General features: G+C 35.2%; 1 protein-coding gene across 1 annotated transcript in view; it reads right to left on the bottom strand.

The window, feature by feature from the left end:
• Positions 1-6618: 6618 nt before the first annotated feature.
• Positions 6619-14623, bottom strand: part of LOC112811382 (phospholipid-transporting ATPase ABCA3-like) — a 162571-nt gene continuing 154566 nt past the window's right edge. The window contains exons 25-27 of the mRNA XM_025855445.2: positions 10138-10263; positions 9716-9910; positions 6619-6705 (exon numbers count right to left, since the gene is read on the bottom strand). Of these exons, the coding sequence (XP_025711230.2) occupies positions 6619-6705; positions 9716-9910; positions 10138-10263 (408 nt within the window). The remainder of the gene's footprint in view (positions 6706-9715; positions 9911-10137; positions 10264-14623) is intronic.

The following is a 14623-nucleotide window of genomic DNA, read 5'->3' as shown; positions in this document are numbered from 1 at the left end:
TGTGGCTGTCCAGTTTCCCCAGCACCATTTATTGAAGAGACTGTCTTTTTTCCATCGGATGTTCTTTTCTGCTTTTTCAAAGATTATTTGACCATAGAGTTGAGAGTCCATTTCTGGAGTCTCTATTCTGTTCCATTGGTCTATGTGTCTGTTTTTGTGCCAATACCATGCTGTCCTGATGATCACAACTTTGTAATATAGCTTGAAGGCAGGCATTGTGATGCCCCCAGCTTTGGTTTTCCTTTTCAACATTCCCCTGGCAATTAGGGGACTTTTCTGGTTCCATACAAATTTTAGATAGTTTGTTCCAGTTCTGTGAAAAATGTCAGTGGTATTTTGTTTTGTTTTGTTTTTAAGATTTTATTTATTTACTTGAGAGAGAGAGAATAAGAGACAGAGAGCATGAGATGGAGGAGGGTCAGAGGGAGATCAGACTCCCTGCTGAGCAGGGAGCCGGATGCAGGACTCGATCCCGGGACTCCAGGATCATGACCTGAGCCGAAGGCAGTTGCTTAACCAACTGAGACACCCAGGTGCCCCCTGTCAGTGGTATTTTGATAGGGATTGTCTTGAAAGTGTAGATTGCTCTGGGCAGCATAGACATTTTCACAATGTTTATTCTTCCAGTCCATGAGCATGGAATATTTTCCCATCTCTTTGTGTCTTCCTCCATTTCCTTCATAAGTATTTTGTAGTTTCTAGATTACAGATCCTTTACCTCTTTGGTTAGGTTTGTTCCTAGGTATCTTATGGTTTTTGGTGCTATTGTAAATGGAATTGATTCCTTAATTTCTCTTTCTTCAGTTACATTGTTAGTGTATAGAAATTCAACTAATTTCTGTGCACTGATTTTGTATCCTGCCATGTTGCTGAATTGCTATATGAGTTCTAGTAATTTGGGAGTGGAGTCTTTTGGGTTTTCCACATAAAGTATCATATCATCTGTGAAGAGAGAGATTTTGACTTCCTCTTTGCCAATTTTAATGCCTTTTATTTCTTTTTGTTGTCTGATTGCTGAGGCTAGGACTTCTAGTACTATGTTGAACAATAATGGTGAGAGTGGGCATCCCTGTCATGTTCCTGACCTTAAGGGAAAAGCTCACAATGAGATACCACCTTACACCGGTTAGAATGTCAAAAATTAACAAGACAGGAAACAAGTGCTGGCGAGGATGTGGAGAAAGGAGAACCCTCTTACACTGCTGGTGGGAATGCAAGCTGGTACAACCACTCTGGAAAACAATATGGAGGTTCCTCAAGAAGTTAAAATAAAGCTACCCTATGACCCAGCAATTGCGCTACTAGGTATTTATCCCAAAGATACAGATGTAGTGAAAAGAAGGGGCACACGCACCCGGATGTTCATTGCAGCAATGTCCACAATAGCCAAACTGTGGAATGAGCTGAGATGTCCTTCAATGGATGAATGGATAAAGAAGATGTGGCTCACAAATACAATGGAATATTACTTAGCCATCAGAAAGGATGAATACTTACCATTTGCATCGACATGGACAGAACTGGAGGGGATTATGCTAGGTGAAATAAGTCAAGTAGAGAAAGACAATTATCATATGGTTTCATTCATATGTGGAACATAAGGAATAGTGCAGAGGACCACAGGGGAAGGGGGGGGGAACTGAACAGGAAGAAATCAGAGAGGAGACAAACCATGAGATACTCTGAACTCCGGGAAACAAACTGAGGGTTACAGAAGGGAGGCGAGTGGGAGGATGGGGTAACTGGGTGATGGGTACCGAGAAGGGCACGTGTTGCAGTGAGCACTCAGTGTTATACACAACTAATGATACACAACTACATCAAAAACTAATGATGTACTATATGTTGGCTAACTGAACAGAGAAAAAAAATTTCTTAAATAAAAAAATTTAAAATGAATAATTAGAAGTTAACTCATAACAATATAAAAAAAACACAGATTCAGCAGATTCTGGGAAGGTGGCAGAGTAGGAAGCTCCAATTTATCTCCCCACCTAGACAACAATTATACTGGCAGAATCTGACTGATTCTGATTTTGGAACCCTGGAGTCTATTGAAAGCTTGGAAATTCCAAGGGAAGATTTGAACTGTAAATTGTGGTTAATTTTAATCAATTCCAGCTTTTAGCACACTAGCACCTACCATCCTCTATTCCTAGCACATTGTAGCATCTGTGCACGTGTTCCTGGGGGAACTGGCTGGGCTAAAGGAATCCTGTCCTCCAAATATTGGGCACCTGTATTCTGATTGCTTATTGCTGCTTCTTTCACAAACAGGAAAGTAGACCCCAAAGAGGAAAATAAGTCAATAGATACTGTCCCTGAGTAAGACCTGATGATAGATCTGTTACACAAAGAATTTAAAACTACTTTCTTAAAGATGGTCAAAGAACTAAAGGAAGACATGGAGAAAGTCAAGAAAACAATGTATAAACATAATGGAAATTATCAGTAAAGAGGTAGAAAATATAAAGAGAAACTAAAAGAAATTCTAGAACTATTAATATAATAACTGAAGTGAAAAATTCACTGGAGGGATTCAAAGGCAATTTTGAGTAGGCAGAAGAAAGAATCAGGAAACAAAAAGATAGTATAATGGAAATTACTGAGCCCATGAAACAGAAAGAAAAAAGATTAAAGAAAAGTGGATGGAGTCTGTGAAACCTGTGGGACACTATCAAGTGGATGAACATGCATTGTTAGGGTCTCAAAAAAAAATAGAGTCACAAAAGAACAGAGAGAATAGTTGAAGAAATGATGACTAAAAACTTCCCAAATTCAATGAAAGACATGCATACGAACAATCAAGAAGTCCAATGAACTCCAAACAAGATGAACTCAGAGACCCACACCAAGATGCATTAAAATCAAACTTTCCGAAACCAAAGACAAAGAGAGAATCTTAAAGAAGAGACATGGGATCCTCAATAAGATCATAAGCAGATTTCTCATTACAAACCTTGTAAGTCAGAAAGCAGTGGGCCAGGAGTGCCTGGGTGGCTCAGTCAGTTAAGTGTCTGCCTTCAACTCAGGTCATGATCCCAGGGTCCTGGGATTAAGCCCCTGCATTGGGCTCCCTGTTCAGTGGGGAGTCTGCTTCTCCCTCTCCCCTCTCCCCCTCCCCCCTCAACTCATGCTCTCTCTCTCCCCCTCAAATAAATAAATAAAATCTTAAAAGAAGAAGAAGAAGAAGAAAGCAGTAGGCCAAAATATTAAAAGTGCTAAGTTTTTGCTAAGTGCAAAATTTGAGTTCATTAATACTAGATCTGCCCTACAAGTTATGCTAAAGAGAGTCCTGCAGGGTGAAATAAAAGGACAGTAGTGTATAACTCAAAGCACTATGAAGAAATAAAGATCTCAATTAAGGAAAATATATGGGCAATTATTATTAATAAGAGCAAATATTATTGTAAAAGTTTGTAACTTGATTTTTTCTAAATGATTTAAGAAAATAATACACATATTATTATAACTTTGGGTTTTTTTACTCCACATTTTATTCTCTACATAATTGAAGAAACTAATTCATTTGAAAGAATTATTAGTTCATGTTTTTGTCCATACAATGTATAAAGATATAATTTTGTGACATCAACAAACAAAAGGGGTAGGGACAGAGCTATAAAGGAGCAGTTTTTGTGTTATTCAAGTTATGCTGGTATAAATACAAATTAGAGTGTTACACATTTAAGATGTTAAATATAATCACCATGGTAACCAACATAAATGTGTATAGAACATGGACAAAAGGATATGAGAAAGGAATTTAAACATTTCACTGTAAAAAAATCAACTAAATGCAAAAGAAGACTGTAATGCAAGAAATGAGGGACGAAACAGCAATAGGGCATATAGAAAACAGGAAAAGGAAAGAAATCAGTCCCTTCTTATTAGGAATTACTTCAAATGTATATGATTAAAGTCTCCAATCAAAAGACAAAGATTGGCAGAATTATTAAATACACATGATCCAGGAACATCTGGGTGGCTCAGTCTGTTAAGTGTCTGGCTCTTGATTTCAGCTCAGGTCATGAGCTCAGGGTCGTGGGATTGAGCCCCGCACTGGGCTTCACACTGGGCATGGAGCCTGCTTGAGATTCTCTTTCCCTCACCCTGTCCCCTCCCCCAACTCGCACTCTCCCTCTAAAAAAAAAAAAAAATACAAGTGATCCAACTATGTGCTGTCTACAAGGTACTCACTTTAGATCCAAGGATACAAATACATTGAAAGTAAAAGGATGGAAAAAGATATCCCATGCAAATAGTAACCAAAAGGGCAGGCTAGGTATACTAATATCAGACTAAATAGACTTAAAAAAATACAAGAGACAAGGAAGGACATGATATACTGGTATAAGTTTCAATGCAGCAAAAAAAAGTACAATTATAAATATCTATGCATCTAATAACATATCATAAAATATATGGTGCAAAAAATTGATAGAATTGAAGGGAGAAATAGTTCTACAATAATAGTTCAATACCTCAATACCCACTCTTAGTGACTGATAGAAAAGTGGATGGAAGATAAGCAAGTAAATTGAGGACTTGAAAACACAACCAACCAACTAGATTTAGCAAACATACAGAACACTCTACCCAACAACAACAGCATATATATTCTTTCCTTTTTTATTTTATTTATTTTTTATTATGTTCAATTAGCCAACATATCATTAGTTTTTGATGTAGTAAGTGCACATGGGACATTTTCCAGGATTGAACATATGGTAGGCCATAAATTGTCTCCATGTATTTAAAAAGATATCATACTCAATACTATTCAACCACAGTGTGAAGTTAAAAATGAATTACAAAAATAAAACTAGAAAATTCATAGATTTATAGAAATTTAACAACACCTTTTTAAACAAGGGATCAAAGAAGAAATCACAAAGAATGTTAGAAAATACATAGAGATGAATGAAAATGAAAACAAAACATACCAAAAGTTATATGGCTCAGTGAAAGCATTGCTTAAGGGGCAAATTATAGCTTTAAACACTTACACTAAAAAATAATATATCGAATCCACAATCTAACTTTACAACTCAAGGAAACAGAAAAAGAAACTAAACACACAGCTAGCAGAAGGAAGGAAATAATAGAGCAAAACAAAGATAAATGAAATAGAGCAGAGAAAAACAATGAAGAACATCAATGAACCCAAAAGTTGGTTCTTCGAAAAGATCAACAAAATTGCCAACCCATTAGCTAAACAGACTAAGGGTGGGGGGGGGCGGCAAGGTCCAATGCTTCACAACATTGGATTTGGCAGTGATTTCTTAAATATGAAACCAAGAGCAAAAAAAAGAAAAAATAAACAAATTGGACTTCATGAAAATTTAAAAATCTGTGCCTCAAAAAAACACCATCAACAAAGTAAAAATGCAACACACAGAATGGGAGAAAGAAACTACAAATTATATATCCCATAAGACATTAATATCTGGGACTTATAGAAAACATCTAAAATTCAACAACAAAAACAATAGCCTGATTCAAAAATGGGTAAAGGACTTGAATAGACATTTCTTAGAAGAATGTAAACAAATGGCCAATAAGCAAGAAAAGATGCAAATCAAAACCACAATGAAATACCACTTTGCATTCATCATGAGATGCTTTCTCAGCACCTTTTGAAATGATCATGTGATTTTAACCTTTTATTCTATTAAGGTAGTAGATCACATTTATTGATTTATATTTGTTGAACTCTCCTTGCATCTCAAGGATGAATCCCACTTGATATGGGTGTATGATGCTTGAACTGCACTGTTGAATTCAGTTTGGTAGTACTTTGTTGAGAATATTTGCATCTATATTCATCAATGATATTGGCCTGTAGTTTCCTTTTATTGTAGTGTCCCTCTCTGGGCTTTGGTATGAGAATAACGTTGACTTTGCAAAATGAGTCTGAAAGTGTTCTCTTCAATTTTTTGGCAGATTTTGGGAATAATTGGCATTAATTCTTTAAGTATTTGGTAGAATTCACCACTGAAATCATCTGGTCCTGGGCTTTTTATTTCTTAGAGAAGGTTCGATTACTACTACAATTTCCTTAATCATTATTGGTCTGGTTCAGATTTTATATAGCCAGAAGTGGAATTTCTAGAGCATAAGATAATTCTATTTTGGGGGGCACTGATATAGGGTTTACCACATCAGTATCTTTTCTAAATTGTTAAGACTTGTTTTGTGACCTAATATGTCATCCGAACATGTTATCTAACATATTCCTTGTGTGCTTGAATAAAATGTATATTCTTCTGCTGTTAGGTTAAAATTTCTGTTTGTTAGGTCCATTTGATATATAGTGCTGGTCAAATTCACTCTTTATTGATTTTCTGTCTGGATGTTCTATCCATTATTGAGGTTTCCTGTTATTATTGTATCAGTTTGTCCTTTCAGATCTGTTGATATTTGCTCATATACTTAGGTGTTCTGATGTTAGGTGCATATATATTTTCAATTGTTATATCCTCCTATTGAATTGACACTTTTTATCATTAGTGTCTCCTGACAGTTTTAATTAGTTTACTTTGTCTGATAAAGTGTAGTCATCCCTGCTTTCTTTTGCTTACCATTTGTATAAAATATGTTTCCATAACTTCACTTTCAGCCAATGTGTATCCTTGAATCTAAAATGAGATTTTTTGTAGACACATCAGAGCTGGATCTTTTTTTTCCATTTTCTCTTTTTTCCTTTTTTTAAAAAAATTTAAATTCAATTAGCCAAGGTATAGTTAGTTTTTGATATATTGTTCAATGATTCATTAGTTGAATATAACACCCAGTGCTCATCATATCATGTGCCCTCTTTAATTCCAATAACCCAATTGCCCCATCCCCCACCCACCTCCCTTTCCACAACCCTAAATTTATTTCCCAGAGTCAAGAGTCTCATATGGTTTGTCTCTGTCTCTGATTTTTTCCCATTCAGTTTTCCCTCCCTTCCCCTATTGTCCTCTGCACTATTCCTTATGTTCTACATATGAGTGAGATGGTCCTAAGAGGAAAATACATAGCCATCCAAGTCTCTCTCAAAAAATTCCAAATGCACGAGCTAATCTTACACCTAAAGGACCTAGAGAAAGAACAGCAAATAAAGCCTAAACCAAGCAGGAGAGGAGAAAAAATAAAGATTAGAACAGAAATCAATGAAGTAGAAACAAGAAAAACAGTGAAACATATCAATGAAACTAGAAGCTGGTTCTTTGAAAGAATTAATAAGATCATGGTTGGATCTTAATTATTTATCCATTCAGCCTGTTTCTTTTCTTGGGAAGAGTTTGGTCTGCTGAGACTTACTGATAGGGAAGGATTTATTATTGCCATTTTGTTAACTGTTTTTTGTTTGTCTTATAGTTCTTTTGTCCCTCTTTTTCTCTCTTGCTGTATTCCTTTGTGTGTCATTGTTGTTGCTTTCTGATTGACTGATTGATTGATTGATTCCTTTTCCTTTTCTTTAATGTAACTTCTTATTTTCTTTGTGGATACCAACGGGCTTACACAAAATGTTTTATAACAGTCTCTTTTAAGTTCTTTTTAACAACTTAAATTCTCTGCTTTCTCTCTTTTTCTTCCATATTATATGCTATTTATGTCACAATTTATATCTATCTCGTATTATACATCCATTAACATAATTTAGTTATAGTTGTTTAAATACTTTTTTCTTTTAACTTTTATAGTACAATTAAAAGTAATTTACCCACCACCAATACAGTAAAACATTTCTGGTTTTGTCTATAAATTTATGTTTATCAGGGAGCTTCATATTTTGTTAGGCTCTCATATTGTGCAGTGTCCTTTCATTTAACTTGACAAACTCCTTTTAGCATTTTTTTGGTAAGACTGTTCTAGTGGTGATAAACTCCCTCAGAAAGTCTTTATCTCCCCTATATTCTTGAAGTACACATTTGCTGGGTATAGTACTCTTGGTTGGCAATTTTTGTCTTTCAGCCCTTTGACTATATCATCCCACTTCTAGCCTGTTTCTGCTGAACAATTTTCTGATCATTAATGGGAGTTCTCTTCTATGTAACAAGTCACTTTTCTCTTGCTACTCGCAAAATTATCTCTTTGTCTTTAACTATTTATAATTTGATTATGTGTCTTTATTTATAATTTGATTATGTGTCTTTAACTTTTTATAATTTGATTACGTGTCTCAGTGTGGGTTTCTTTGGATGCACCTTTTATTTTTTTACTGCTTTTGATCTTCTATATCTGATGTCTATGTCTTTCCCCAGTTTTGTAGTTTTTATCCATTTTTTTTTTGATTAAGCTTTCTGCTCCTTTCTCTCTCTTTTCTTTCTTAGATTTCCATAATGCATATATTTGTCTTCCTGATAGTGTCCCTTATGATTCTTATGCTGTCTTTGTTTTTTTCATTCCTTTTCCTTTTTCTCTGATTAGAGGATTTCCACTGCCCTGTCTTTGAGGTTCTCACCCTTTCTTCTGCTTGATGAAGTCCACGGTTGAATTCCTCTATTGAATTTTTCAGTTCAGTTGTTGGATCCTTCAGATATATGATTTCTGTTTGATACTTTTATGCATTTTCTCTTTGTTGAAATTCTCATTTAGTTCATGCATTGCTCTCCTGAACTTGGTTAGCATACTTACAATCATTGCTTTGAATTCTCTGTCAGATAAATCACCTATCTCATTAGGGTCTTTTTCTAGAGATTTACCTTACTCTTTTGTTTAGAATATATTTCACTGTCTCTTCATTTTTCCTGACTCTCTATATCGGTTTATGCACATTAAATAAAAAAGCCAACTCTCCCAGCCTAGACAAGTGGCCTCATGTAGAAGAAGAAATCATCTGGCTAGGGATTCTCCAAACCTCTTAAAACTTTGTGCTTGTCCAAACAATCACTTATGTTAGTGATCCTAGGAGATTAGGGTGTGTCAAATTCCACCAGTGCCCTGAAAGCTGAGGAAGTGCCCACAAGCCCATTCAGGCTCCTGGAAGATTACTAATTGCCTGCCCCATTAGTTCCCAAATGCAGATTAGTTTGAAGTTCAACTTTTGTTGGAATGTTAGATATGTAGTCTAGCCCCTTCTGGCAAGAAACTGGGAGCAGGGTATGTTGGCCTACTTGCTTTGTGCTGAGCCATCTCGTCAGCCCCCAGAGCTAGGAGATTTGGGAACCAGTCCCTTGGGTGGCAGCCATAAAAATTGAGGAGCTATATGTATGGTTTAAACCTTTCAGTGCTCCCAAAGAAGCTGGGAGTTGGGGAGTCCCTCCTGAATGTAAGACACTGTGTTGTGGGTGGGGTTTACAGAGTGAATGTGTTCCAGCTTACCCTACCCTTTTTGATGTAGTTCCTCAATTGTATGATGTGTAGGAATCTCCCAATTCATTTCTGGATTTCTCTGCGGGAAATGATCCTTGTGTAACTGTTGATTCAGTGCATCCATGGAAGGAGGGAAAGTCAGGAGCCTCCTATTCCACCATCTTGCTCTCCAGTACTTTCAAAGAACAGTAAAGACACTCTTGTCTTAGATTCTCAGGGTAAGGCTGCTCTTATTATCCTATCACGTCCCCTCAAAAATGTATTTTTCTCTCTGAAATCCACTGGCTGAATCAACAGTATCAATATCAATACCTGTCAGGATTCCTATCCATCACCTTCCATTACTTGCCTCTTACTTCTCCCCCAAGTAATCATGCTACTCACATCTCAGATACTAATCGTGTCTTACCTCTAGAAGATTTTTGGTGATACTTAAATTCTCAATGAACACATCCCCAGAGGTAGCAGTCTCCTCTCCTGTCAATATTTCGAAGGTAGTAGTTTTTCCAGCTCCATTTAATCCAAGCAGTCCAAAACATTCCTCCTTTTGGATTCCAAGGGAGATATTTCTGACAGCCAAAACAGCTGGACATGTAAAATATATCTTAAAAAATACAGAAAACACAATATAGCAAAGGATATTTATAGGTTAAATTCAAAAAGTACATCAGACCCCTATGGACCACTATGGACCTCAGAGAGCTTCACAAAAACTCTTCTACTCTATTGGAATAATACACATAGATTCAGAAGACCACAGCGAGTCCTTGATACTAATGATATGCTCTTTAATAGGAATGAAATCATAAGTTGGCCATTGAATAATATTACCTTTGTGAGTTCCTTAATAAGTACTGTGAAATTCAGCAATTCCTGAGGCTGCTCCAGGATTCTGTTTCTCTCATATTGTACATCATCATCTTCAGATTCCCCAGATAATTCTGTGGATACTATATCCTATATTTTCAAAAACAGCATCAGATAGATGGATATCCCTTAGACATCCGGTCTAGATAACTGGTTGGCTTCAGGAAGGCTTAACTGGGGGATAATCTCAAAGATGTCAAGACGGGAAAGTTCAAATCATTCCCAAAAGACTTCCTACATACATATCACATTGTCATTTATAAACATCCTCTATTTTCAAAGTTTAAAAACTATACTCCTATCCATGAGCAAGTAGCTTGTTCCTATCAAAATGGATATTTCACAAAAACTGGAATCACAACAAACACTATAAATTATAGCCAAATATTATTTGCTAATAATATTTATTTTATAAGATACCAATAGAGCTAAGAACAGGGAAGATTAACTCTTTCTCTTCTGAGAGGAAGAGTGGAATCCAGGGACCATTTCATAGTAAATAAACAATTTAGAAAAATAAATAGGAGTTAATCAGGAGACTTATAATGGGGGAGGGAGAAAAAAGGGCAGGGCTTTCCACATGGGGGAAAGAATATGAAAGAATACTTTTAAGACTTGTCCATCACTTTTTAAATTTTAAACTGTTTTGAAAAAAAATTTATTTATAAACAAGTATAAGCACAGGATAACTCCAGTATGCATTTTAGCCTTCTAATGTTAACACCTTACTTAGTCATGGTGCACTGATCAAGATAAAGAAATTGACATTGGTTCAATTCTAGGAACTACAGATTTTACTGTAGTTTAGTGCAAAATATGTTGAATAATTTTAATGCCACTTTTAGTCTAAACTTTTAAAGCATAACATATATCTAGAGAAGTACATAAATCATAAATCTGCATCTTAATGATTTTTCACAAGGTGAACATATTTGTGTAACCGCCTCTTTCTTTCTCTCTCTCTTAACGAAATTCTACTTTATTTACTTTTCTGTGTCTGGTTTCTTTGGGACATATTATATTTGTGTTTTTATTCCATGCTGTTGCATATGAATTATAGCCTATTTCTTCTCATTGCTATATTCTATTGTGAGAACAGACATTTCTTTTATGTTATGTTAGTCACCAAACAGTACATCATTAGTTTTTGATGTAGTGTTCCATGATTCATTATTTGCATATAACACCCAGTACTCATTACAACACGTGCCCTCCTTAATACCCATCACTGGGTTAACCCATCCCCACACCCCCTACCCCTCTCAGATTGTTTCCCAGAGTCCATAGTCTCTCATGGTTTGTCTTCCCCTCTGATTCCCCCCCTTCAATTTTCCCTTCCTTCCCCTAATGTCCATTACATGACTGACAGACATGTGGTCTGCTTCTTTCTCTTTTTTTAATGGGCTCTACTATGAATAATGCTGTGTTAACATTCTTGTAAATGTCTTTTGGTGAACATGAGCGAGCATTTCTATTGGATTTATACCTAGAATGGGAGCTTCTGGGTCTCAGTGTGGGCTCATTTTCATAAGCATATGAAGATAATACTTTAGAAGGTAATACCAGGTAGTTTTCTAAAGGGTTATCAGTTTATATTCCCAACACCAGTGTTTGAGACTTCCAGTCGTTCTGCAGCCTCAGCACTTAGTATTTTTATGAGTATGTTGTGGTGTCCTTCAGTGGCTTTAACTTGCATTTACTGATGACTACTAATGTTGTGAATTTTTACATATATTTATTAGATATTTGGATATTCTTTTTTGTAAAGTCAGTGTCCCAAGTCTTTTGCCCATTTTCAAATTGGGTTGTCTGTCTTTTTCTTACTGATTTGCAATTCAAAAATCTTTTTTCCACTTGGTGACTTGCCTTTTCACTCACTTGATGTCTTTTGATAATGATGCACTCACCATCATGAAGGTATTTGCTGTTTTTGTTCTAAAAGCTTTATTATTTTGCCTTTCACATTTAGATCTACAGAAAAGTTGTAAATCTACAAATGGAGTAAGACAGGAGTCAAGTTCATTATTCTCCATGTGGATATCCAACTGGATTAGCACCATTAATTGAAAAGAACATCCTTTCTCCACTGCATTATGTGTCAATGTTGTCATATATCAGGTGAACCACATATTTGTGCATCTATTTCTAGACATTCTATTCCATTTGTTCTCAAATTTTAGCATGTACCAGAATCAGCTGGATGGCTTATAAAACACAAAATGTTGGGTTCCAACCCAAAAGCTTCTGATTCAGTAGATCTGGGGTGGGGCCCAAGAACTTGCATTTCAAAAAAAAAAATTCCAAGCTACTACAAATAACTACACTTTAAGGAAAATTATTTTTTTCTAATACATTTTTTTGTCTGTCTTAGTTGCTACAGTTTATTAAAAAATACCTACATATGGTAGTATTAGTGCACCACTTTTATTCTTCTTCAACATTTCCTTGGCTATCCTTGGCATTTTGCATTTCCATGCAAACTTTAGAATCAGCTGATCATTTTCCACACACAAACATGCATGCATAAAAATACCCACTAGCATTTTGATTGGAATTGCTTTGATTCTTTGGATCAATTTGGGAGAAAACTGTCATTTTCCCAATATTGGGTTTTCCAAAGCAAGAACATGGTATATTCTTTCATTTATATGTCTTCTTTAATCTCTCAATACTGTTTTTTACTTTTCCATATAAAGGTCTTGCATAAATTCTGTTAGATTTATTCCTAGATATTTTTTCTTTTTATGTTATTCAAATAGCATCATTTTACATTTCACTTGTTTGTGGCTTATATACAGCTATATAACTGATTTTTCTATACAGACTTTTTATTTAGCAATATTAATTTTAACATTTCATTCCTTTATCTATGTACACAATCCTGTCATTTGTAAATAATGAATTTTAAATTTTTTTACAATTTTATGTCTATCATTTCTTTTTCTTGTCCTATTGCACTAAGACCTGTAGTAAACTGTTGTATAAAAATGGAATTGAAAAAGGGAATAAAAGGTATAGCATAGGGAATACAGTTAATGGTATTGCAATAGTGTTGTATGGTGACAGATGGTAGCTACAGTTATGGCAGGCAGAGCATAACATATAAACTTGTCAAATTACCATGTTGACACTTGAAACTAATGTAACATTTGTGCCAGCTATACCTCAATTTAAAAAAATGGTACTAGCAGGCATTCTTGTCTTATTTGAGAACTCAGAAGGAAAGCTTTCAAGAATTTGCATTAATTATGTTATTTGGGGGCACCTGGGTGGCTCAGTCGGTTAAGCATCTGCCTTCAACTTGGGTCATGATCCCAGGTTCTGGGATTGAGCCCTGCATCGGGCTCCCTGCTCAGTGGAAAGCCTGATTCTCCCTCTCCCTCTGCCTGCCACTCCACCTGCTTGTGCTCTCTCTCTCTCTCTCTCTGTCACATAAATAAAATCTTAAAAAAAACCCATGTTATTTGATGTAGTTTTTTTTGTGTTACTTTTTACCATATTAAGGAAGTTCCTTTCTATTTTTGGTTTGCTGAAGAATTTTATAAGAAATTTAATTTTATCAAATATTTTTTTCTGAATTTCTCAGGATTATAATTGTTTTTCTGATTTTTCTTATTAATATAGTGAATTATGTTTTATTAGTATGGCGATTGATTTTAAAGTGTTACACTATCTGTTAACTAAATTGAATTTAAATAAAAAATTAAAAAAATAAAGTGTTACACTATCCTTACCTTCCTATAATAAAACTTACCAGGTGATGAATTCAAACTAACATTTTTGTGAAGGATTTTTGCATCTATGTCCATAAGAATGATTCATCTGTAATTTTTCTGTTTTGTAACCTTATTTATAGCTATTATTCTCAATGTTATTATGGCCTCACAAGACAGCAGGACAGAAAAATAAAGGTAAGAAAATAAATCAATGAAATCGAAAACAAAACATATAACAGAGAAGTAAAAAATTCAAAAGTTGGTTCTTGAAAGAGATGAATAAAACTGGTTAAATCCCTAGCAAGAGTAATCAAGAAAACAAGGTTTGAGGGGGGCAGAAAAACCACAAACTACCAACAGATATTAAGAACAAAACAAAAGGATATTGTGAACAGATTTTTGTAAATACATTTGGTGGTTTAGACGAAACTGGCACATTCCTTGAAAAGTACAAAATAATAAAAGAATAGAAATAGAAATAATAGAAAACCTGCAGACTCCAATGTCATATAATTTGAAACCCTTATTACAAACTTTACCCCAAAGAAAATCCCAAATCCATATAATTTTGCCATTGAATTCCTCATTCCCACAACTCTTGATTGCCATCAGAATGAAGTTCAGGATCCTTAGCATGATACTTTGGAGGCCTTTCCTGCTTTGGCTCCTATCACTTTTTGCAGTTATTTTACCCTGCCTGCCAACACCTGAACTTGGCTCCAGACATGCTGAAT

The sequence above is a fragment of the Callorhinus ursinus genome, unplaced genomic scaffold (genome assembly GCF_003265705.2).
Source record: "Callorhinus ursinus isolate GAN/ISIS: 27379988/994484 unplaced genomic scaffold, GSC_fseal_2.0 scaffold85, whole genome shotgun sequence".
In the NCBI taxonomy this organism is placed as follows: Eukaryota; Metazoa; Chordata; class Mammalia; order Carnivora; family Otariidae; genus Callorhinus; species Callorhinus ursinus.
The sequence above is the reverse complement of the archived record's forward strand: the minus strand, read 5'-3'. Positions and strand labels throughout refer to the sequence as shown.